At 33.2% G+C, this 26584-nt stretch overlaps 1 protein-coding gene across 3 annotated transcripts in view; it reads left to right on the top strand.

The window, feature by feature from the left end:
* Mad (Mothers against dpp) overlaps positions 1–25389 on the top strand; it is a 41791-nt gene extending 16402 nt beyond the window's left edge. For 2 of the 3 annotated variants that reach the window (XM_069820700.1, XM_069820701.1), the window contains exons 4-8: positions 297–545; positions 6645–6772; positions 11608–11806; positions 14501–14741; positions 23221–23529. In XM_069820700.1, the coding sequence (XP_069676801.1) occupies positions 297–545; positions 6645–6772; positions 11608–11806; positions 14501–14741; positions 23221–23380 (977 nt within the window). In that variant the 3' untranslated portion in view covers positions 23381–23529. Of the gene's footprint in view, positions 1–296; positions 546–6644; positions 6773–11607; positions 11807–14500; positions 14742–23220 lie in introns of all 3 variants that reach the window. The other variant, XM_069820699.1, reaches the window with a different exon arrangement.
* The last annotated feature ends 1195 nt before the right edge of the window (positions 25390–26584 follow it).

The following is a 26584-nucleotide window of genomic DNA, read 5'->3' as shown; positions in this document are numbered from 1 at the left end:
CTGTAGTTGTCTACGAATGGTCTATCTTGCTTGTACAGTTTTCTTTGAATGGTTGTATCGTGGACCATAGTTATATTCCAAGACCATAGTTATGGGCTAATGACGGTATATAGTCTAAAGTATTTTGAACATCACTTTAATTATTAATTCAGATTTATACTATATTTCTGTTTAGGGCTATACATTTAAATGAAAACACAACGTTTTCATGGAATTATATGAAGAAAAATGTGAAATGATTTAACTAAAATACATTTTTGTATCTGAAAGTTGAAAAATGTTTGTCTTATTTCCAGTGCTACCTCCTGTGCTGGTGCCTCGCCATAGTGAATTTGCACCTGGTCACTCCTTGCTGCCATTTCAGCAACTGCCTGAACCTGCTATGCCCCACAATGTATCCTATTCAGCAGGAGGCTTCACCAATGGAGGTCCTGGGAATCATCCTCATCTTAGTCCAGGTCCAAATTCACCTATGAGCAGTGTTCCAAGTCCTGGAAGCACCCACTCGAATCCTCAAAGTCCATATGGCAGCAATGGACTACCAGGTATACCTATTTAACAAATTACGTGATTTTCAGAAAGATTTATGGATCTGGAGTAGCTGACAGCAACTACAATAGTGAGATACCACCAAACAATTTAAAGTTTTCTTATCATTCCTTTTATGTACCACATTGTATCAGGAGGCGTTAGTAGATTGTTTCGTCAGCAAACAAGAAAAAATTTAAAGGTTAGTTTTGAGAAATTTGTTTTGGTAATAAAAGATGGACCTTATACGCGCACACTCATGTAATGTGACAGTGATGCCCAGTTTTTGTTTCATCTCAGAGGAGATCACAATTTGAATTTCTTTTATCAAATTTGAACTCGTGAAACTTTGGAATATACACACCACAGTAACCACTGGATCTCTGAAGATGACTGATATAAAAAAAAATTAATAAAATGTCAATGCACTTTATCAAGGTATTTACACGTTTAATACTTTTATGCTCGACCATGCCGAAATGTAGTAATTATACACCTGGTAGCAGTCCTTTAATGCATGTCATTAAAGTACACCTATTCATTAAAGTACAGGTGTTTTCAGCCAATGACAACTCAGCTTACAGATGTTCAGCCAATGACAAGTCAGCTTTGTACCATTATAAAACCGCAAGTATCGATTATTCTCGGATATGCAATCGAAAGAGAATTAGCGAAAAGTCACGGAGGCTGGAAATCCAATACTGTTGCAGAAGGTTATGTTCTGTTACTATAATAATTAGCTTTAATTGTAAATAATATTCAAATAAATTCAATTTGTCATCTCGTTTTTCAATGTCGAATTCAATAATCAAGGTTATACCAAGTGTAACGGGATTACATCAAGGTCAATGACATTATTGTTCCTCGGAAAAAATCAATACTTTCGCGTCTGCGCACATCTCACAATTCATGACCTAGAACAAGGTCACTTCCGATCTTGTCAGATACAAATAAAATGTATACATCTGAATAATTTCAAGATATGGTCGAGCATAAAAAGTCGTATGAAACTCGCCTATAATGGTAATTAAGAAACTCGTATGAAAATTATGAAACTCGCTTGCGCTCGTTTCATAAACATCCATACTCGCTTCTTAATTACTATCATTACAGGCTCGTTGCATAATCTACTCACTTATGCAACCATCAATATTGAAATGATTTGTTTGGGTTGGAGTTTCGTTTATATTGAACTATTCTGCTAGCCAGATGGCTTAGTCAGATTAACATACTACAGTAACATGTGAAAAAACTAAAGCTAAAGCTTTATGTGAAAATGTTCTTGCACTGCATTTGGTACAAAAGCATGTCAATTACATCAAAGAAAATAATCAGGAGCTGACAAATCTGGAGATCTGGGAGGCCAATTTAAATCACCGCACCTCGAAATGAGACGACCTGGAAACATTCTTTGTAATGTTTCCATACTTAGCCTGGCGGTATGTAATGTGGCTTCATCTTGCTGTAACCACACCGGATGATGAAATTTTTTAAATTCTGGCTGAAGAAATGTTTCTAGCATGTGAATGTATTGAGCAGCCGTCACATTCACTATTGTGCCCTCATCATCAAGAAATATGGCCCAATTATGCTAGTCACAGATATTCCACACCTTACTGTAACCTTTGGAGTATGAAGCAGTGTTGATGAACTTCAAGTGGATTGTCACTGGATCAATATCGGAAATTCTGTTTACTTTCAAACTCCGATAAATAAAAATGTGCTTCGTCACTCATCAATAAGCAGTCGCAAATGTTGGGATTCTGTTCTTAAAGTTCTAAAAAAGCTCTAGCAAATGTTAGTCTAGACTGTTTTTCAATGACACTCAGCTCCTGAACTAACATAACTTGTGTGGATGAAAGTGAATGTCCTTTAGAAGTCTTCTCACACTCCAATCAGACATGTGTAGCTCAGAATCATGGCGCTTTTCAGATTTTTCCGGTCTTCTAATGAACGACTGTCTAACCTGCTCCCTGTTTTCTGCAGTACAAACTGAAGACTGTTGGCCTGGGTGCTTCAAGTCTATAACACTCCCAGTCTGACGCCATCTTGACACCCACACATTGATAACATTATGCAAAGGTTATTTACGCAAATTGAACCACTGTCGGAAATTGTGTTGTGTTTGCACTATTGACTGACTTACTGTAAAGAATTCACCGCATGCAACGCGATGTTCTACAGACCACGTAGCCATCTTGACAAATGACTGTAAGCGTAAACAAAACTCCCACTCTTGCCCTATGCGCATGCGATCTTGAATACTTTACTCTCTTCTTGTTCTGTTATACTACACAATATAAAAATGTCAGTCTTCTCTACTGGATCCTGTATTTTGCACAATGCAAGGAGATTTGCCGCAGGACAGCTACAAATTGATGTTGAAAACATTGTGCTTAAAGTATACAGTTATGTCAGCATTTCAACTAATTGAATGACACAATTGTAAGGATTCTATGACTTTGTGGAAATTGATAATTGTAATCTCTTGAGACATGTTGTGACTGAATGGCTGTCTCTTTTGGCATTAATTGAAAGAAAGACTGAGTGTTTGAAAGATTCAAAAAGTTATTTGCAGACTTTAGGCAAGGATGAGTGCCCCAAGATTCTGTGAGGATGTGTGAAAGATGAAAGAAATGCCTGTGAAATATTAGAGATATACTTTCTCTTGCTCAGAATTATTCTTCAATTATTCACAGACACCGTTAATCATTAGAGGCCAAGTCATTCAGCATAACTTCAGTATATAAGCTAATGACTGAATGGAAAAACAAACTTGATGAATATTTTGGCCTTGCAGTGAATTCCAAGCTTAGTTAACTCCAGAATTATCAAAGAAATACGAAACGGACTTCATTATTCTTTATGGAAGAACCAACAACTGAAAACAACTTTCATAATAAAATGTCAAAACTGAGTTGAACAAAATCTATACCCTGTGGAGAATTCTCTGATGCAGTTTAGGCATGTAACATTGATATGGACGCATTATATGAAGAGTATGGCATTGTGGAGACAGTATTTAATTCACCCTAGATGAATGAAAGTAATAATAGTTACTTGACGTCGTACAGTAAATCTGAAGCCCCCCTCATAAATCTGAAGAAGGTTAGTGCCTATATATTTTCCATTCCATGCAGCAATGCTCATACTGAAAGAGTTTTTCTATGATGACCTCAGCAAGTACAAACAACAGAAACTGTCTATTAATGGACTTGAATAAAGCAAAACTCCAAATCTGCAACAAGTTCTCAGAAGAGTGTTCAGCCGTGTTAAAAAATTCCTGGCCAGCAGACGACTTCTGGATGCTACTAGTAAAGGGCAGAAATATAACGTGTATGTGTGTGTTTTATATATATCTACAACATGTTTCATTGCTGAGTTGCAATACTACATGCATTGAGCAATTTCTTTACAAGTTGTTGGAAGTTCTATTCATTTGTGTGTGTGTGTGTGTGTGTGTGTGTGTGCGTGCGTGCGTGAGAGCGGGTTTTTTTTTTATACTATCACTTAAGGAGCTTATTTCCGAAGATACTCAATATTTTCAGAGTTATACTAATTTGAAATTGTTTGTAAAATACCATTATTCTTGAATTTTACGGGTAAAAGAATATTACAGAAAAAGGAGTATCATTTCTTTAGTTAGCTAATATTCTGAAGCTAAAAATGTGTTGTGAATTCCATAGTTGCTTTGTACAGAATTTTTTTTCGATTTCTAACTACAAAGTTACATTTTCTTACGCATTTATCACAACTTATTGTGACAAATCTCACGCCACTCTTGTAAATTCTTCAAGACTGTACCTTAGGATGCATAATTAAACTGTAAAGAATCAAGTTCCTGAAGTCTTATGATTTGTAACAATTTTTGTGATAAGTACATAAGAATGATATCATTTTTAGTTACAAATTGAAAAACAAAATCTGTACAAAACAATTGACAACACATTTTTAGCTTCAGAAGACTGGCCAATTAAAGAAGTGATACTTCTGAATAGTTCATTTTCTATTTGTAATATTCTTTTACCCTTAAAACTAAAGAAAAAAGAAAAGGTGTTTTACAAACAACTTCAAATTAGTGTCATTCTGAAAATATTGAGATTAGGACAGTTGTTTATAATGACATTTTTTGCTCAGAATGTTTTCGGAAATAAGCTCCGTAAGTGATGGTAAATCCTCCTGAATCAGACTTTAACCATAATGCTGCAAAATTAAATCTTAAGTAAAAGATTATCAAAAAATTAAGTAGTTCCCAGTCATGAATAGATACTGCTTACTTGGTTGACAAAGTGTGCTGTGTGCACAAGGTCCTCCTCTCACATGTCACTTGATAGGCAACAAATTTTTGTATAGGTTTGTTTGTCTTGTCTGTTGTGGAGGTTTGTTTGCTGAGTTTGAGTTGAGGTTTCGACATGAACTCATGATCAGTTCCCTTGGGTTAAATTTTTTTTTTATTTATATTACTTTTTTAAATGCCTAAGAAGTTCTACAACTAAATGATTACCATGCTTGGCATTAGATTGAGGATTTACAAGTTCAGATTTGACTGAGAAAATTGGAGTTTTAGCAGAGCTTTCTTTGGAGGGGAAATAAAACTGGTACTTGTATGTGATAGACTTAACAGTGTGTTAAAGAATCATGTCTCTGAATTAAAGGACTCAAGTTATAATATACTGCCCACTCTTCACCTTCATTGGAATTCAACTCTGCAAGGCTTCCTCACATGTCCTATCAGTGGAATTATAAATTTGTCTGTGTTGGTGCCTTCATCTCAGAAATATGCCTCTCTCTCTTACATATATATACACACACACAGTGAAACCTGTTCAAATCGGAACCTGAATAATCTGGAATCCTGTCTATTTCGAAACAATTTATTGGTCCCGGCAAAATTTGTATGTACTATGTGTAATTTTTTCTGAATAAAACGGAAATAGTCCAACGTGGAAACTGAAACTGTCTGTTACTGTTCAAACCGGAAATAATATTTTGGACACACTACTTTAATGTAAACTATATTTTGAAACAGTATGTGCTTTCAAGGAATGTATGAAATATGTAGGTCACTAAAACAAAAACAAGTTTTCTTTGCAAAATTTGTTAGGGTGTGTTGGCCTGGTGGTCATAAATTTTATTACCCTATTCACTAGACAGATGAGTCCCTTAAAAAATGTTCAATGTTTCAACCCTGTATACTGTTGTAGCTGGGTAGAACGTAACTGTATTAGTGATTTCGTGATAAAAAAGAAGTTTCGTAAAAATGTTGCACTATCATTAAGTGATGAAGTAAAAGTTATAGAGGAAAATGAGAAACGAAGCGTATGGAAAATAATGTTGAAATTTAGGAATGGAAAACTCAGGTGTAACACTTTGAAAAATAAAGGCCGTATCATGCATGAGTGGCCTGCGGTCAATAATGGTGACATAAAAAGGAAACAGAAAACAATTGGTTACATGGAAATAAATGAACTGTTGTGGGAGTGGATTCTTCTTGCCCTTTCAAAGATTTATGCCAATTTCTGAACCTATTCTGCAAAGCAAACCCTTGTACTGGCAAAGAAATTAGATAATCCAGAATTCAAGGCTTGTAATGGATGGCTTCTAGTCCAATTAAATAATGTGCAGTGATATACAGTATTATAGTATAGTGTTAGATATTAAATTTAGTGTAATTAATTAACTTTATAGTATTTAATGAGTGAGTTACGATACAATTTACAGTATACAGAAAATGAGATTTATATAAAGATCATTCACCAGTTAAATAAGCAACAGGAAGCTGTTTTAATGTCTGTAGTGTTAAATGGAATATTTTGTACTTCCTACAATTTGCGGCATGCCATTTTGTTTTTCATTTATACAAATTATAAAATATTCCATTTTAACTTCACACCTGAATAATGTGGAAACCTGTCCACAATGGAAAAAAAATTAGGACCATGTCACTTCCATCTTGAACGGATTTCACTGTATATATATCTGTGTGTGTGACAAAATTTGCTGAGTTCTGGAAAGACTTAGTCGACCATTTTATGAAGGTGTTAAGGACTCAGTCAACTATATTTACAAATTGACCTGTATGTCATGTTCTTATATTGCATTATGTTGCATTCCAGAAACTCCTCCTCCTGCATATAGTCCCCCTGAAGATAGTCAACAGGGTCAGTCAACAGCCTTGACAGATCCATCAGCAATGGATACATCGAATAACATAATGTCTGAAGTTGCCCCCGTTTCATACCAGGTAAATATAATTTTAATGTAATTTGAAATTTATTTTAGTTACTTTGTTCAGATTCTGATAAAATAAATTTGAGCAACTATGGTTATGTTTTCATTTTACGAAATAGGCCTGTAAAGATTGTGATGCTGCAAAAATTGACTTCAAAATGTTCGTTTTCAGCATCCATTATTCCAAGAAAATGGTTTTTAGCATCCATCCATATCTCTGTTTGCTCATGTAGAGGGACATCTCCTCAACTATTGGACACATTTTTATTCATATTCAGTATCTTCGAGTTTATTTAAGAATGGTGCTCATGAAATATGATTGTTACATTGTCGACTTCACAGATATTATGCAGTCATTTATACCACGAATTTGGATATTCTGCAGGTCTTACTGCCTGATACTCGTAAATTAGGTTATTTTATTTAAATAATTAATTTATATATTATATAATAATTATCTTATATTAAAAAAATTGGATTACTGACAAAAGATAAAAATATACTAACAAATAAAATTTTTAAACCAACATAATATTTTCTTAAAACAATAAATTCCAAGGTCAGCCAATCATACTGGAATTTTAGTGGTTTCCTTGATCTTAAATAATTCGGAATCTAGTTACTTCAAAAAGCAAATGTTGGATTGGTTCCATTTCATTACAAGAATACAAATACTGATTTGCTAGATCTGAAACCATAGTCATATGTGGTTGATAGTTACAACAAAATGGAAAAACACTATCAATTATGTACTATTCCCAACGGATATTTGTGATATGATCTCACAGTTAAAGTGACTATAAATAAAACCTAAATTAAAAAAAAAAATTGTCTTACAAACTTTTGGGTTTCTGTTGGTATTGATAGGTAGACTTCTAATATTTTTAAAACGTCTTGACTTCTGTCTTTTGCCAGTGACAAAAGGCTGTAATTTCTTGCTTCTGTCAGCATTTGTTATTTATATTACAATAATTCTTCATTTGCCTAGCTTCCCTCCATGGCAGCTTTCATCAGGCAGTAGATTACAACATAGTTCTGTCTTATTTACATTGAATACATCCTTTGAAGCATATTCAGACAAGTGTGTCTACAACTGTGATTGTTTCCAGCTTGTCGCAGTCTCCCATCTGCACTTTCACTCTTACCATATGGAATTCTGTACGAAACATTGCTATGTTTGAAATCAGTCAATTCCATTCACTTAATGCCGAAAAATCTGTAATTCTTAATCTCACTGCAGTTAGCAATGGTTTCTCTCATAAAGTATCATCATTGATCAGCATATCCTGATTGTGCTCATCCTGATTGTGCTGTATTTTCAAAATTGTCTCATAATAATCTCTTTCTATTATCTAATATCATTTGAAATATATTAACATTCTATGTATTTTAGTTTAATTCTGCTACACAGTTTATTTCAGTGTTTAATTAATAGTTCATAGTATTTTGTTGTTTAATTCGTAAATAACTCTTGTATACATGTAACTCTCATCTAAATCAAATTGTTGAATTCTTTGTAAGTTCATGCATATGTATATACATTTTTTGCTGGTTGAGTGGAAGAGAAGGCCTTACGGCCCTAACTCTGCCAGCTAAAATAAATCATTATTATTATTATTATTATTATTATTATTATTATTATTATTATTATTGTTATTATTATTATCTCTTGATCTTACACTAACAAACAATTCTTTTTTTCTCCTCCATATTTTCGTATTTTCAACTTTTAATGTATCTCCTTTCTATGCCATTGTGTCACCCTGAGCTGTTGCATCTTCAATTGATTAATGATTTCCTGTAGCAGTGTTGTTAAATTAAGTTGATTGAATAAAAAACCCTTGTTCCCATATACTTATTAATCTGTCACAAAATAAGCAACTTCAAATGCTTATTTTAAAGCAATAGTATCTTACTTTCTTTGGTTATGCTGTTGCGGAGACACAGCAGGGGTGTACACAAGAGGGAGGTAACCGGGTTTGAACCCCTCCCCCCCCCCCTTTTGAACTTAAAAAAGTGACATTTAGATGTGAGTATTTTTTTTTATCCATAAATGTTTTCCCTTGTCTAATTTTCACTGTCAGAATAACAAAATTTACATCGACCTAAGGCATAGTACTCCTACCCTTCCTTCAATATAATCCCTGTGCTTGGTGCTATGGTATGTTCGAATTATAATAATGCTATCTTTATTATAGAGAGACCTACTGTCTACCTATCATATATAAATAATTGTTGACTAAATATGTACAGTATATAATTATTGTATAAGTGTAATAATGATGCAAGCATTCCTTTTATACAAAATTAAACAGAGGTTAAAATTCGTTAAAAATAGAATGGCTGTGAAAAAATTACGTTTCAAAGATTTTATAAAGATATTCATGAATATGTTCTATTAGAGCATAGTACAATATTAATAAATATACTGTAACATAATAATAACAAAATTTAAAATATCGATAATGTAAATTGTAAACAATTTTAATAATGGAAACCTCCCCCCTCCTCCCCCGTTTGACAAAATTCTATGTATGCCACTGACTCACAGTATGCTTTTCACTACTACTAGGCTAGAATATTGTATACTGTGAGTTCATCACATGGTGATGATGATCTTACAAAAAAATTAAAATCATGGTTTATTTAATGAGGCTTGCAACTGCAGAGGTTATATCAGCGTCACTGGTGTGCCGGAATTTTGTCCCACAGGAGTTCTTTTACATCCCAGTAAATCTACTGACATGAGCCTGCCACATTTAAACACACCTAAATGCCATCAACCTCAGTCGGGATCGAAGCCGCAACCTCGAGCATAGAAGGCCAGCGCTATACCAACTACGCTACCGAGAGCGACATGATGATCTTTCTTTATACCTATTTTGTTTAGAATGCAACTAGATCATTATCAAAATTACATGTTTCAAGTTTGCTAATGTCACTGTGAATGTCATACACCGCCAGATGTAAACAGATTTATTAACCTAGCTCAGTATTTTGTTATTATGCAAGAGTTGAAAGTTGTTATATTATTAAATCATGATATTAAAGATATTTAGATTGTAAACAATCCTTAGGCTCTAATAATGTGATTAATTTGTTATGATTCCGGCCTAGGAACTGCAGGTGTCCTTGAAACTTTCACTACGACAACTGAGCAACCTTATAATATAGCCTATACTGTATATATATGAAAGGCAAGAAAACAAATATTCTAACTGTTTATAGGACTTAAAATACAGAAAGTTTATGTACATGGCAAGAAAACTTAAATTCGATAATGTAAATACGAAATTCCTTTGTATGTATATAAGTGCATCTTAGGTATAAAGATAAACATTTAAAAATTTCTCACATGTGGTTCTGGCTGGTGCTTCTTTGCATCACAGCTGAAAAATCTCAAGAGTTTTATCTTGGCGATTACACTATAGTATTTAAATACCACCAAACATTTAGATTACTTTTCGTATTTAATAATAATAATAATAATAATAATAATAATAATAATAATAATAAAGCCACCAGTGTACCTCAGGTGGAAGCGAATTTATCTGCTGATCAGAATTGCGCTTGGGCATGGGTAAGGCGAACCAACCATAAGGCGAATGTTAAGTAATAGTAATATGTGGCAAATCCTCGGTCTCACCTTGCCAAATAACATCTTTTTATCACCAATTCCTTCAATGCTAAATAACAACTAAGTAAAAAAAAATTATAAAACAGTAACAGCACATATACTGAGTTGGACACTTTAAACTGTGGCAATGTCAGAACTTTCAAATTGGAGTGGGCACGCCAAAGATTGGGGGGGGGGGGGAACAATGTAAGTGAAAAAATGCACATTACAGCCTATAAATAAATCCTTATTCGTATGAAGACATAACAGTTTCAATCATTTGTACTATATATATTAATAGATTTTGTATTTTTCACCTCTTTACACCTATACACCTGCTTAGAGTTTGTGATCGGCGAAAACAGAAAACAAACAAATCAATCTCATAATTGTATTATATGCCACAAAAAAAATCCCAGGATATCAAATTGTACTTCAGTTAGGGGACTTTGGATTTTGTTTCTACCCTTAGAAGGGTAGGACACCCATAGGGTGTCTTGGTGAACTAAACTTTTCCTCCTTTTATTTCGTTTCAAAGAATCTCCTTCCCCATTCCAGAACCAAATATTGCTATTTTAATGTAGTTTGTGTTTTTTTCTTAGTTGTGAAGGTTATAAAATGTGCAAATTTGGTAAATATCAGTAAAAATGTGTCGATTTGTATAGAGAGCATATATACATACAAGTACTGTTTACTGTACTGTTGACACGCAATTCTAAGCTTGACAATAAACTGTAAGAATGTATTACTGACTCCGAAGTCCGACTGCTACTGGCCACCAAATAAAATTCATAACAATCTCGGCTCATAATTTCAAACCAAACAATTTAAGAAACTGCACTTGTGGCAGGTGCTGAAGTGTAGGGTTGCACTAATAAACAGCTCAATGGGCAGAGAGGCGGTAAAACTGATGCAATGCCTTAATTATAACATTCTTTATATTAGATTGAATCAAAGAAGTCCTTAGCCCACCTACTATTCCCGCTGGTGCTGCCCCTGTTTTTTAAACTACCACAGGATTGTACACATATGGTTTATTACTGTTAAAAACCAACGAGGATTTACCTTCTATGGTTCCACATTTTAAGAAAGCGCAAGTAATTGATTAGATCTACATACTGAAGCTTTGTTTTGTTGTTAATTGTGTATTAACCATCTAAGAAGACTTGTCTGTCAGATTTAGTGGTTATGTCACGGAATGTTATTTATTAATTTTTTGTCTCTCTTTTTAGGAACCCGTTTACTGGGCAGATATTGCATACTACGAACTGAACTGTAGAGTAGGAGAGGTGTTTCATTGTCAGACAAATGTCATAATTATAGATGGATTCACAAACCCCTGCAACAATTCAGACCGATTTTGCTTGGGACAGTTGTCTAATGTAAACCGCAACTCAACCATTGAGAATACACGGAGGCACATAGGGAAAGGTAAGATTTGAGTAGAACATGGTATTTTAATGTAATAAAATTTTTGCACACTATGTATTTACGAAATAATGCAAATAAAATTTCGAGTGCCTTGGACCTTGAATACTGTATATTATATATTATATACAATATACTTGTATACTATTATATACAATCTATATTATAGAACATAATAGTAAACATGATATACATTAACTGTAAATATTCTATATATAATATATTCAGTTAATTCATTTAACAAAATCAACTCTTACAGTGAACAAAAACATATATATTCTGAGATTATGAAATTCATATCTTTTACTATAACTGTCAGTACCAGTAAAAATTTGTTTAAGCTAAGAAAATGTTCTTCCTATGTCACATGACATTACAGGGACAAAATAATAATAACAAAAATCAATATACAAATTATCAATATTTATATCTTACACAATATATACAAATAATTCGTTTATCAAAACCTATCCCATTGTAGTGGACGAAAACATGTATTCTGAGGTTATGAAATGCAAATCTTTTTACGAACATCACATAAAATTTGTTTAAACTAAGAGAATGTTCTTTCTACATCATATGACATTACAGGGGCATATTTATAATACATTGCATCATTGCTATTTAATGATCCTATACGTACCTTCTTGCAATTCGACCTTGCTTACGCATCCACGTGACTTAATAGATGTAGCTACCAGAAGAAACTACTCAATCTGCTGTACGTTTGGGAACAAAAATTCTCTGACTGCTTATATTTCATTGTGGTGATTATTTTCAGATAAGTTAAAATGTTAATTTAAATGTAACTTATTTGTGGATTTCAATCTAAATGACTTACCTTTTATTAAATAAAAACAAATTTCAGAACATACAGTAATTTGTTTTTAATATTAAATTAAGTAACAAACATTTTTGTCACGTAGGTATCTTCAGGCAATGTATACAATATCTAAAAACATTTATACATATCAAATAAAATTCTTGGATTCGATAGTTGATTGACATTAAAGTGTGACAAGTTAAATATAGATAAAATGTAACGTACATACAAATTGAATGCAATCATGCAGTCCTTGTTGTTCAAAATTAAATAGAATTACAAGGCAAGGCATAAAGGTTTTGTTAATACGTATTATTCTGTGAAAACCGTAATGATTTTTGAATGTATTATTTTATCATAATATTGTGATATGTTGTTGAATGTTGTTCCATATAGAATTCATCAGGAAGCTCTTAGATAGATGATGATAACTTATTTTAATTTTGCATTTGGAGCAACCTATTTTAATTTTGAATTTGGAGCTCTCTGTACACATTTTAATTAATCTTATTACGTTTGTGTGGTATTCCACATCCGCACCACTTCTTATACTGTCATAGACCTCGAAATCAATGAAGAATGGGTGTTTTTTTATATTAATGGTGGATACTTAACTATGATTCATTCATATGAAGCCAGTTGTGTAGACAAATTTACAACTGAGTCATTTCCCATGGTGCCCCATAGGAGGGTGGTCTGTTCTACATCCGAGATGAGATGATGATGGAGATATTTTGTTGGGATGCTACAGGGAAATCGGATGGAGAATAGGTGTAAATATTTTTCAAATTCCCAAAATTTTGACATATTTTGGTGAAGATGAAAGAAGTGTTTGCAAGTTGATTGCTCCTGCATAAACCCATCATGATGATCCCCTGTACCTTTCGATTTATAAGGTTTGAGCCTGTGTAGAATTATGAGAGGATTTTTATATGCACAGTTTAGGAGAGTGATGCCACTGGAATTTTCACATTTGTACATGTCTTTTTTTTCATGAATTGGTACAATTACAGAGTTTTTCCAGGTATCTCTGATTGCTTATTGTCTCTAAATTTCTAAAATTAATAAATACAATCTTCTGATTACAGTGCCCCGCTTCATTTAATTTGTTCAAGAATAATGCCGTCTTCACCTGATGCTTTGCCAAATTTGAATCTTAGAATGACTACTTCAATATCAATCATTGGGTTCCTCTATCCATGGTTGTACGTTACTGTCCTCATTCTGAAGGCTTGTATTGTTTTTAATAGAAGGAAAGTTTAAAAGACCATCAAAATAAGTTTCCCATGCTCAAAGACACTTTTATTTTTCCAAGATTATCATGTTTATCTTTTATGCCATTGATTTGGGGCCTACATTCCTTATTAAAATTAGAATTAACGTGACAAATAATGATAGTGATAGACTGGAAGTAATCATGTGGACATATTGCTGGCATGGTTCTTGGAAGGTACTGATAAGCCTGACAATGTAGGCAACTGCATAAAAGTAATACAAACCAAGACATAATACTGGGGTCAACATGACCCCCACGTAGCTATTTAAATGTTAATTTTGAATTCTTTTTCAAAAGGGTTTGTTTTTGGTATGCTATATACTATTACCCTTGTTCTTTTCACCATTTCCTCTTTATTAATTTTCACAACTGATATTCTTTGCCTTAACTTGATGCAGACTAGATTATGATCAGTCTGATGTACATTCTTCCTTTCTGAAGCTTCGAACATCAATAATATTCCTTTATAATGTCTTTTGTCATATAGTGCATGATGAGAATATCTTTTTACTTTGTTATACAGTACTTCGGAAGAATATAAATACAAATGATTTTCATTGCAACATGTTGAAACTTAATAACTGATATCTTATTTCAGGTGTTCAACTTTTCTACATTGGTGGTGAAGTGTATGCGCAGAACAAGTCAGACAGTGCCATATTTGTGCAGTCTCGAAACTGTAACCATCATCATGGGTTTCACCCCAGTACTGTTTGTAAGATTCCTCCTGGCTGTTCGTTGAAGATTTTCAATAACCAGGAATTTGCACAGCTTCTCTCACAGAGCGTTAACCATGGCTTTGAGGCTGTCTATGAACTCACAAAGATGTGCACAATAAGGTAAGTCGAAGCAAGTGATAAGATACTGTGAAAATTATAAATAAATGCCTGTCTGCATGTGTTTAATTCTATCTGGAAGGAATAAATGTATAAAATACGTGTATTTATGAATCTTTTGACATTATAAAATGTGAGAAAGTGTTTAAATACTAAAAAAAATACTTCTAGATTTTAATGGGATAAACATATTCAGAAAGGCTTTGTGCTTACGAGTGCAGTCCATATTCGATCTCTTATTAAATGATGTGTTTATGAAAAACAAGGAAACAAAAGATGAAAAGTGTTTCATATAAAAGATATTCCAAGTAGTGAACTTGGTATTTGTTTTATATATTTTTAAGTTCTGTAAAGAAAATGCATTTTCTGCATTCTTTCGATTTTTAAATGTCCCTTTCTGTAAGTCATTAGAAATGTCTCTGTGGTCCATATACATAGCCAATGCCAAGCTATTTGTAGGACTTTCCCAAGATCAAGAATAAGCCAAAACTTGTCTCACAAGCAAACATTCTCATGGGGGCAGATAAAAAGTTAAATGTTTTTCTTTCACCATGTTAATAATATCAAAAGATGTGCTTATATAAATTTTGGCCACTCGACCGCAGTTACGAGGGCCATAAAAAATAAGTTAGCCAGGGGCTGTTAACAGAAAGAAAAGACAGTTTCATTGGAAAAATTTATTCAAACAGACATAGAAATTGTTGAGCCAGTTTTAAACATATTCCCCACCAGAATTGAGACATTTGTCATATCATGGGATCGACAGAGAGGTGCAGATGGCTGTCAAATGCTGGTTTCGATCCCAGGCAGCTGACTTATACAACACAAGGATACAAAAATTGATGCCATGGTGTGAGAAATGTCTCAATTCCAGTGGAGGATATGTTGACAAATAGCGCAACAATTACTTTATCTGTTTCAATAAATCTTTCATGCAATTGTGCTTTTCTTTTTCTGTAAAGGCCCCAGGGAAAATCACTTTCTGGACGGCCTCGTAATTGCAGTCGAGTGGCCAAAATTTGTATAAGCATTTCTTTTGACATTATTAACATGGTGGAAGAAAAAAAATTAACTTTTTTATCTGCCCCCATCAGAATGTTTGCTTGTCAGTTTTCATATGCGTGACTGTGTACTACATCCCAGTCTCAAACGCGTCTAAAAAAATTGAATGTGCATACCAATTCTATGAGGTTTTCTCGAGACAACCTCAAGAACAGTCTCAAATGTGACTGTGCTGCGTATGGGTCTATGTAATTTTTATCTACCAAACACAAACATTTTATATTCACTATTTGTTCCTTTCCTCCTCCATGACATGCACGCACGCGCACGCACACACACACACACTATGGGTGTCAGGTTTTTGTCAGAAAAAACTGAAGATATGCCATTATATATTTATTTTATTACACTGAATAGAACACTGTTGTTTACATATTCTACATTTAATTTACTCTCTTGAGAGTTAGCTGGTCTTAACAATCTTTCATCCTGTTGTGCAAATTGGTGAACATGTTCACAAACGAAAGAAAATTTAATACAATTTGTAGTTCTGCTTTGTTCAGCTCAGGATGTCTCCTGTTTGTAACAATTTTTCATTTATTCTTCATAGTATAAAACCCTGGTTGTGAAACTTGGACTGTCACTTTGAGGTTAAGAGTGTTGGAGAATAAGGTGCTTAGGGAAATATTTGGGGCTGAGAGGGATGAAGTTACAGGACAATGGAGGAAGTTACACAACACAGAACTGCACGCATTATATTCTTCACCTGACATAATTAGGAACATTAAATCCAGACGTTTGAGATGGGCAGGGCATGTAGCACGTATGGGCGAATCCAGGCATGCATATAGAGTGTTAGTTGGGAGGATGGAGGAAAAAGACCTATGAAAATAACAGAATGTGCTATTGTCGATATAATATTTGGCGGGAATTGTTATCAGATTACACAAAAAAATTAGTGATTATGATTGATAAAGGAAAGTATGGAAGAATTAGGAGATCAATGCAGGAGCCGGGAGGATACAATGCTGTATCAACTACTGGGTTATTTAGCATCGATGGAATTGGTGATAGAGAGATGAGGCCGAGGATTTGGTATAGATTACGTGACATTCACCTTACGGTTGAGGAAAATCCCGGAAAAAAACCCAACCAGATAATCAGCCCAAGCAAGAATCGAACCTGCACCCGAGCACAGCTTTTTACCATCTGAGCTATGCCAGTGGCTATTGTCAGTATAATTTGTTTATGGGTATGTTTTTAAATAAACGAAAATGTATGTTACTAAGGCACGTTTTGTTTTATTTTGTAAACCATCTCATGACCCCCTCAAAGCTTTGTACAACCCCGTAAGGTGTCGCGACCACTATTTTGGGAACTACTGCTATAAGTAATATTAAATATATAGTATCCAATGAATTTGATATTGTTTATAGAATTGTCTGAAGATGCCAAATGAAGGTGAAAAAGTTAACAAACAAATAATGGTTTTAAATAAAACCAAATTGTATAATGTATACTACATTTGTATTTAATGATAAAGTAAATCGTAAAGACTGAAACTATACTACAATTTAACTAGCTTATCAATTGTAAAATAATTTATCTGTTCATTTACGTTTGAAAAGAAATTAATTAGCTATTTCACTAAAAGAAGTTTTGGCTGTTTCCATTTTGTACTTAACATTATTGCATATGTTCAGAAATGTTTTGTGGTGCTTTATGAAGAATGTAATTCACACAATCCATATTTAAGATGTATGCATTTCTTGGTTTACTGTATTAAAGGCTGTAGATTGTGCTGTACAAATCTTGTCTTCAGTTCAGAATTCATATAATCCAGAACCTGAAAAGCAGATTTCTGTATTTTTGTTTTCCTTTCAGTTCCAAGTACTTATTGTACGAAGTATCTAATAAACTTTAGATATTGTAGAGGCAATGCACACTGAAATGAGTACATACATATCAAAAGTCCTAAAGTATCATCAAGTATGTCCATATTTTTTACTACATTCACTAGAACTAAATTCAGTCTGTGTGCGTGACAATACATCATGAATTAATGCATTTACCATTTATATGCCCCTCATAATGTAAGTGCCATGGTGAGACTGACAAATAAATTTTGTTGTTATAAGGTTATATGATCTTAAGAAACCTCTTATTTTTGTTATAAGAGCATTGGCTTACAATTTTTGGAATTGAAGACTTCAGGGGTAAATAATAGTTGCATACATTTTAATTTTTACTGCAAACACAAGAGGAATGCCATATATTTCAAGCAGCATAATCCAATCATTTGTTAACATATTTACTTAATTATTTAACCGAATCAAAGATAATGTGGCTTATAGGCTGTTAACGACCAGAAAACTGATAATCTCAATTTTGAGGGTTGTCACTATTTACCCCCGAGATCTTCAATTAATGAAACCTAAAAATCTTCCACATAATACCATCTTGTCCAACATAACATAGATAAATGGACATCTGCTTCATTGTGCGAACTTCTTTTGCTTCATCAACAACAATGGAAAAATATCCTTAATTGAAACTGTTCATATCATTAATGATGGTCTTTAAAACTATTTTGATGAGACGTCTAAGAACTCATTTTTAGTTTCTTTTGAAAAATATTTATCATTGTTTGGTAAATTTTCCATTTCATATTTACTTCACCTGAGAACTTCTAAAATCTTAAGGAAATTTCCTCAGTTCACATGATTTTTTTGTGCACATGTGCTTGCTCATTACTTCTTTAAACTTATTTCTTGAGGAACACACATTAGTACTGCTTAGTTATGTGTTGCAGTGACATTTCTGTTTTGTGTTTCTCAGCAAAACTGTTATTGTCGCTATTGAGCATTGAAGTTACTTTATCATGTTCCTCTGAAATTTTGTAACCACTGACTTAACATATGCTTCCTTATGACAATCACTAACTTCATGCTTAGTGCACTTTTCTTTGAGGTTTTTCCAGTTGGAATAACCGATTTTTGTAAATGTGGGTTCTACTATCTCTAAACCATTGAAAAATGACGACAGAAGAAACAATAAACTGTGTTGTTGTTGATATAATATTCCAAACAGCTATGCTTTCGTACCATTTTTCGTTACAAAGTCTCTATCACCAAATTTCCATCTTTTAAAACTTTATAGTGGATGGGTGAAACTGTCTTTACAATTTTACTGATGGTCTTGCAAATATTAGTATTTGCATGAATTTGTGAACAGTTACTAGATAACGTGGTCATAGAGGTTTTAGTTCTTTTTAATGACCTAGTGGTGACTGACTAACTTCTCTGTTGGCATTACCAGACAATGCACTTTTGACTTCTTTCAACATTTTCAGGAGGAGAATCTTTGCAAATCCTACTATCACTGCCTTTAATACCATAAGAATTTGCTTTAAAATAGAGTTGCCATATTTTGATAAAAAAAAAGATGACACATTTGCTGACGTCTACATCTAATCTCTGGTCGCTATGACATCTTTCTTTTTCAATGCCCCTACTATAGAAGCTGTGATATGTTGCTAGTAGCAATGTTCTTAACTTTCAACAACAATATAATAATGCAAACAATTAAACTGGTTATAATAAAATTTTTAATAAATAACCAATTGTAAAAGTAATACAAGTGCTTATAATAAATTGTATTGTAGTATCAATGTAGTCAACTCCTGATAATTCGATTCGTGTGCGGTTAATTTGCTTTGCAGGTAATTCTGTTTTTTACTAGATTTACGCGCTTCCTTTCTCTCAAAAAATTTACGATCCAAAATAAGAAAAAAATTGGAAAACCCTCTAAGAATCAAAAACAGATAACATTATTTTTGTTAAACTAAAGTGTCTTCTGATATTTTGTAAAACTGTTGTTTTTTGTTTTAAAATTCTATGCCACTGCAGCATTGTATATTTACATTTTGAAGTGTATTTTAGTAATTAAATATGTCAGAGTGACTTTTACTGGACTTTAAATAGTCATAAAGAATGTTGCGAATAATTAGCTATTTTCGATGTTTTGCGGAAGTTCGTGCATTCTGATTCTCAAGCTGCACTTCATTTAAAAACAATAAGTATCTTCACCATATTGCTTTGGAAATAAGGTCTGAATTTCAAAATTACGAGAGCACACAGGCATTGTAGGTAATGAATGAGCAAATTAACTGGCGAAAGGAGGAGCTTCCACAGATCTATCTTCTTCATACACAGAGTGCCCCATCTCATACATTAAATTAAAAAAAAAGAAATTTGTTACTTCTACGAGGAATTCACACTGGACTAAAAGTGATAAAGGTTCAATTATCAAAAACTTATTTTTCCTCAAGTGTACGATTGAGTGAAATGTGAAGTATACTCTCTAACCTTTGTTAGTATGCAATTTATATCTAATCATGGCAAATTTTGAGATTATTTTGAATGATTCAAAATTGACTGCAGAAGAATGGAAATATTTGTAAATTGTAATCAGCTTTGAACAATCTGTATGAACTCTTTTTCAAAAAAACTATTGCTACAAATCATCACTTAAGGTGCAAATGCTCATGTCCCACAAAATCAAAATTTTACAGGAGAATGAAAAAACTGTTTTTGTCGCCATTAATTGCAAGCTTACGTCATATTGAAATCATAAAATTTACTTAGTCTTATGTTAAAAAAGTGTAAAATTGTTAAAAAAGGCATATACCTTCGACAGACGGCCCGTTTCAACGCTATGTCACGTCATCTTTAGTGTCTCTTGAACCACTGGTGATCTTGACTCTGTGATGTGCATTTGTCGATGGTAGGGGTGGAGGTGTGTTGTTCCTATGGTGGGGGCTGGCTATTTGTGTGTTATGATGTATTATGACGTCTAATAATGTGTGTGTATTGAACTGCAATTGTGTGTTAGGTATATATTGTATTCTTATATATTTCGTACTGTTCTAGGATGTTTAAGTGTGTACTTTTTGGTGTGATGTGTAAAATTTCCATATCTGTTTCTATATTATTGTAGTCATGATTATAGTTGATAATGTGGTCTGCATAATTTGATGTGATGTAGGGTTTGGTTATAGCTTTAATATGTTCATTATATCTTGTATGAAAGGATCTTCCTGTCTGTCCTATGTAAAAATGTGGGCAACTATTGCATTTTAATTTGTAAACTCCAGTTGAATTATATTTATTTGAATGTTTAATGTGATTATTTAGGTATTTCTGTGTTGTATTATTTGTTTTGTATGCTATCTTGTATTTTAGTTTTCTGAATGAAGTTGCAATTTTGTGAGTATTGGTATTGTGATATGTTAATGTTATGTATTTATTCTCGCGTGGTGTTTGTGTTGGTTTGTTCTGTTTTTGTTTTGCCTTTTTTATTAGTGTGTCTATTATGTTAGGGTTGTATCCATTGTCTTGTGCTATATATTTTATTGTGTTTAATTCTTCAGTGTAGTTGTCATTGTTCATTGGTATATTAATTAATCTGTGTGTCATTGTACGGAAAGCTGCATGTTTATGTTGTATGGGATGATTTGATGAATTGTGTATATGTGTTGTGGTTGTAGTGGGTTTCCTGTATATTTTGAATTCGTGTCTGTTATTTGTTTTGGTTATGGTGATGTCTACGAAGTTTATAGCTTGGTTATGTTCCATTTCTATTGTATACTTTAATTTGGGATGTATTTTGTTGAGTTGTTGATGTAGGTTTTCTATTTGTCTTTTGTTTCCATTATATAAGATTATTATGTCATCTACATATCGATGCCAGTACATTATTTTCTCTGCGTGTTTGTTGTTATCGGTGTTTAGTATGTGTGTTTGTTCTATGTTGTGAATAAAGATTTCAGCTAATATACTTGATATAGGTGAACCCATTGGTAATCCTTCAGTTTGTGTATAATACTTATTGTTATGTGTGAAATAATTTTGTTTAGTGATAATCTCTGTAATGTGTATAATTTCGTCAATGTGAGTCTGTGGTATGTTATTTTTGATAAGCATTTTTCGAAGTATTTCAAGTGTTTCTGTTACTGGTATGTTTGTATATAGGTTTTCGATGTCAAATGATGCTAATGTTGTGTTGTGTGGAATGTGTTTGTGTTTTATTTTGTTAACTAGGTCTATGGTGTTGATTATTGTTGTTGGGTTTTCAAATTGTATATTATTTCTTATACTGTTGTCTATATATTTCGCTAATTTGTATGCTGGTGCATTCTTGTAGTTAATAAGAGGCCTGATTGGTATATTTTGTTTGTGAATTTTTGGTAACGCATTTAATTTAGGTGCGTGAGGTTTAATTTGTTTCAATTGTTGTTTTTTGTTGTTAGGTATGATGTGAGTGTTTTGATTTATTGTACTTTTGACTATTGTTTGATATTTTGTTGTTGGATCTGTTTTTATTTCTGTGATGTTATTTTCGTGAAAAAATGTGTTAATTTTGTCATTCATGTCTTGAGCATTCATTATTACAGTGCAATTACCCTTATCAGCTTTTACAAATCTTAAATTGTGTGCTTGTTGTTTCTCTCTTAATGTTTTTATTGTTTTAATTTCATGCTTATCATTTATAGGTTTGTTTATTTTATCTATGTTTCTCAATAAATCTTGTCGAATGTATTCTTGGTGTTGTGGTTGTGTGTTTTGAAATTTTTACTTTTCCACGATTAATATTGAAATGTGGTTTACGAGACTTTGCAGGTAGATGCGCGTCACTGAGACAAATTCAATGGTAGCATAAACTCAATTTCGAAAATTTGAGGGTTACGAGTATTTGCACCTTAAGCAACAAAATGCTTAATTGAGTCCATTAACTTAATTAATTATTTAAAACTTTAATTACTGTATAATTAATTTAAAACTTTAATTACTGTATATTAATATTTATTTGTTATGATTAGTCTAAACTATTGCTCTAATATACCCTATGTAAAATAGGGCTTTATAAATTTGGAATAAATACTACTACTACTAATACTACTGCTGCTGTCATGACCACTAGTGCCCCATTCTATCCACATCTGTTTTCTCAAATGTCTCACGTTCTTTTCATTCCAAAAACCTGGGAATCTACTCTATTACTCTTCTTTCCACAAATATTTTCCCAAGTTACATTCCTTTCAATCCAAAAGCCTGGGAATCTGCTCTGTTACTCTTCTTTCCACAAATATTGTCCCAAATCACATTCCTTTCAATCCGAAAGCCTGGGAATCTACTCTATTACTCTTTTTTTCCACAACTATTTTCCCAAGTTATATTCATTTAAATCCGAAAGCCTGAGAATCTGCTCTATCACAAATATTTTCCCAAGTCACATTCCTTTCAATCCAAAGGCTTGGAAATCTGTTACTATTCATTCCACAACTGTTTCCTCAAATTTCACATTCTTTTCAATATAAAAACCTGGGAACCTACTCTATTACTCTTTTCTCCACAATATACTCCTTTGAATCCAAAAACTTCTTTTTATAGTTTTTTAATGTAAAATGTTTTCTCTCCAGAATGTCCTTTGTGAAAGGTTGGGGAGCTGAATACCATCGTCAAGATGTAACCAGCACTCCCTGTTGGGTTGAAATTCACCTGAATGGACCGCTGCAGTGGTTGGACAAAGTACTGGTGCAGATGGGTTCACCTATTAATGCCATCTCATCTGTGTCTTGAGGAGTTTTGAGATTATCGTCGAGCAGCTTGCGTAATTTTCAGACTATAGTGTTATGGATTGTTAGGAGAAGACATGATGTTGTTGTTGGTCATCTTTGTTGGGTGCTGCATATGTCTTCAATGTTTTGATAGATTGGAACTTATGGAATGATTGAATTGGATGACATTTATGGGTCAAAATTATGTTCTTTAACAGATGCTAGACATTTCTAGAGGACATAGGGGTTTTATTTATTTGGGAATTAGACAAATTCCAGAGTTACAATAAATATATCTGCAAAGTTGCTCCAAGTTTTATCTCCAAGAATTTACTGGATATTTAGGCTGAAACTAGAGGTTGATATCAGAAGCCAATTTATCCAATATATGGGAAACAGCTGCGTCTCTTGAAGAATATTCCCTTTCTCCTCCATCAGAAATATTGGAGGGTTTCTAGTTGGAATACGACAAAGTAACAATGATCTCTGCAATGAAAATGCAAAAGGAGAATACTGTAGGGTGATTTTTATGTACTGTAATGTGTTGTCGTTTACATCTAGATATTGACAAAGATAATTTAATGTGCAAAACTTTTATTTCTCTTTGTGCACGGTGCTGTGTAAGTGTAAAGTGAGGCTGCTTTTTTTAAATGACTTGTTTTAAAACTGAAAATGAATGAATGTACAAGAGAATGAGAGAATTCATGCTTTCTAATGACATATAAAGACTCGTAATGTAGTTTTTTAAAATGAAGCACAGGCCTTAACTGGTAAAAAAATTATAATTGCAATGGGCTGCTTTCATGCTCTTATATTGCTTGTTTATAATTATATAATGCAACTGTTCCTAAGGTCACAAGATTTTTTTATTTTCTGTTATTTGGCATTATCCTGCTAGAAGGGATATGCTTTTAAAAGAGTTTTATATTTGCTCTGTCTATCCTTAATCAGTAATGCAGATCATCACAATCACTTCATACAGTCACTTTCAAATTGGTCTCATATAAACAAGAACTGCATGCATCGAACTGTATGATTGATTGTGAGAGTTCTGTATTCCTCATAGCGTGTGTGGAAGTTGTGGCAATGGGGTAATGCCAGAGGATGCAGATATAAATGTGCGTCTAATATTTTAGTTTTTGTTGTATTTTTTATTATTTATCCTATATAAACCTACAATGCTCCAAGAATACAGAAGCTACAATATCTGTTCAGTTTCTGAATGGATCATGTACCTTGTGTGTTTGTGGAACATAGAGGTCACTTGTTGTTTTCCCTTTTAAAACAGTTAGTGTATGTATAGTGTTCACATTTAGATAAATTAGTTATGAAGTTAATTTTATACAAATCACTATTAAAATAATATAAGTGCCTGTGATTCTTGGCACCAAATTAAGTGTTCAATTTACAGCTTTTTATACTCATTGAACAGATGGTTAAATATTTTCAGACTTTGATGTTTTTGTGCTTTTGTGTTCGCCAAACTGACATTTGCATAGAAATATTTGCGCATAAAAATGTTATGTCCACTTTAAAAGAAAAAAAAAATGACAGCAGTTGTGTTTTGCGGTGCCTTTCTGTTAAGCATAAAAAAACTTGGTCCATTTTGAGTGCTCTTATCGGTAGTGATATTGTGTGCAAGAACAATAAGATTTGTGTGACAAAAAATTTAAAATTGAGAACATTACCAGAACGGTTGTGACTTGTGGGCCAGCAGAACACATTCATTTGAAATGTGGCAAGTTTTGTTCTGACTACCATTCCAATTCCAACATTCATTATCTATGTCATCTACGTTTTTTAAGAAAAATAATAATAAAGTGTGAATGATTGTGCACCTTGTAATATGAACTCAATATTAAGCTTTCATTTTAGGAAGATAATTTCAGAGCTGCGCTATTTATTTTTACATATTGAAGTGAAATGGAAGTAGTAGTTTCATCACTCTCCTTCCAAGAGGGCAAAGCAAAGCGTGATGTGATGGTCTCAAAATTGTGAATGCTAATTACAATCACCACTTGTACAAATGGAGCCTTTTATAATTACTTGATTCCTATAAATTTCAACCTTCATTGTATTCTTGAATCCCATCATTTCCTCTATATAATTTTTGTGTATTGCTAAACACAAACTGAAATTATTGATTCCTTACCATTTCCTAGTACAGTGATATATTTATATGTAGATCAAACCTATCTGTATTATGAAAATCTTGAGAAGTACACAGGCGAATCAGTAAGTTACAAATCAAGTTAATGACCTACATTTTGTAGTGAGGCACCTGAGGCTATTACTGCTAGATGGCAATATTATCCAAAGGTGATTGATGAATGCACAAGCAAAACAAAGAAGCAGCAGTTTCAAGATGGCAGCACTTCTGTACAAGTGTACCATTGTCGGCAGGGTTTTGTTGTGCATTTTTTCTGTCTGGTAGGTTTGGCAGCAAAGAATATTCACAGAACAAAGCTGCCTGTTTATGGTGTACATTGCCTGTCTCGTCAAGCTGTCTGCACTTGAATTCAGAAGTTCTCTGAAAGGTGGATGAGTATCGAACATCTAGTCGGTCAGCCAATGAAGATTGCCTGGATAGTCAGAGATTATGAGTCTTGGGTTCATCATTACCAGCCTGCATCAGTGCTTGTATCAATTATTTTTGCTTGTGCATATAGCAATAATATGGCAATCTACTGGCAATAGCTTTAGGCACCTCTTTAAAAAATGTAGGTCGCTACTTCAATTTGTATCTAACTTCCTGATCCTTCCTCATAGCAAATGTCATCTGCTAGTGTCTTTATGAGAGAATTGCCTGATTTGATAACAAATGCTATAATGAACACATTACCATAATATTTATATTCCACTTTTGAGTCAACATGCTAATGGAAACAGAGGATGTTCATCACTGCAGATTGTAATTTCCAATGATGTTGAAGAAATAATAATAATAATAACAATAATGTCGCCAATATCCTTGCACATGTTGAGCCTTATGGTCTGTTTTCTGCTTCTGATATCATTCTGACGGTGGGTTGCAAGAACGCATTTATTCCTTCGTTAGTTGCTAATGGACCAATAAGTTCGAAAGACGCGTTGCAAGAAACTTCTTTAGTGTTATTGGTCTGTTAAAGGATTCACTAACTTAGAGATCTGATTTCCCTTCTATAATAATATTTATTCCTCCGTTAGGCAGCCATCTTACGTATATTTTGTGTATTGGCGAGTAGAT

Source organism: Periplaneta americana, chromosome 3, assembly GCF_040183065.1.
Source record: "Periplaneta americana isolate PAMFEO1 chromosome 3, P.americana_PAMFEO1_priV1, whole genome shotgun sequence".
NCBI lineage: Eukaryota > Metazoa > Arthropoda > Insecta > Blattodea > Blattidae > Periplaneta > Periplaneta americana.
This window is presented reverse-complemented; position numbering and strand designations above follow the sequence as displayed.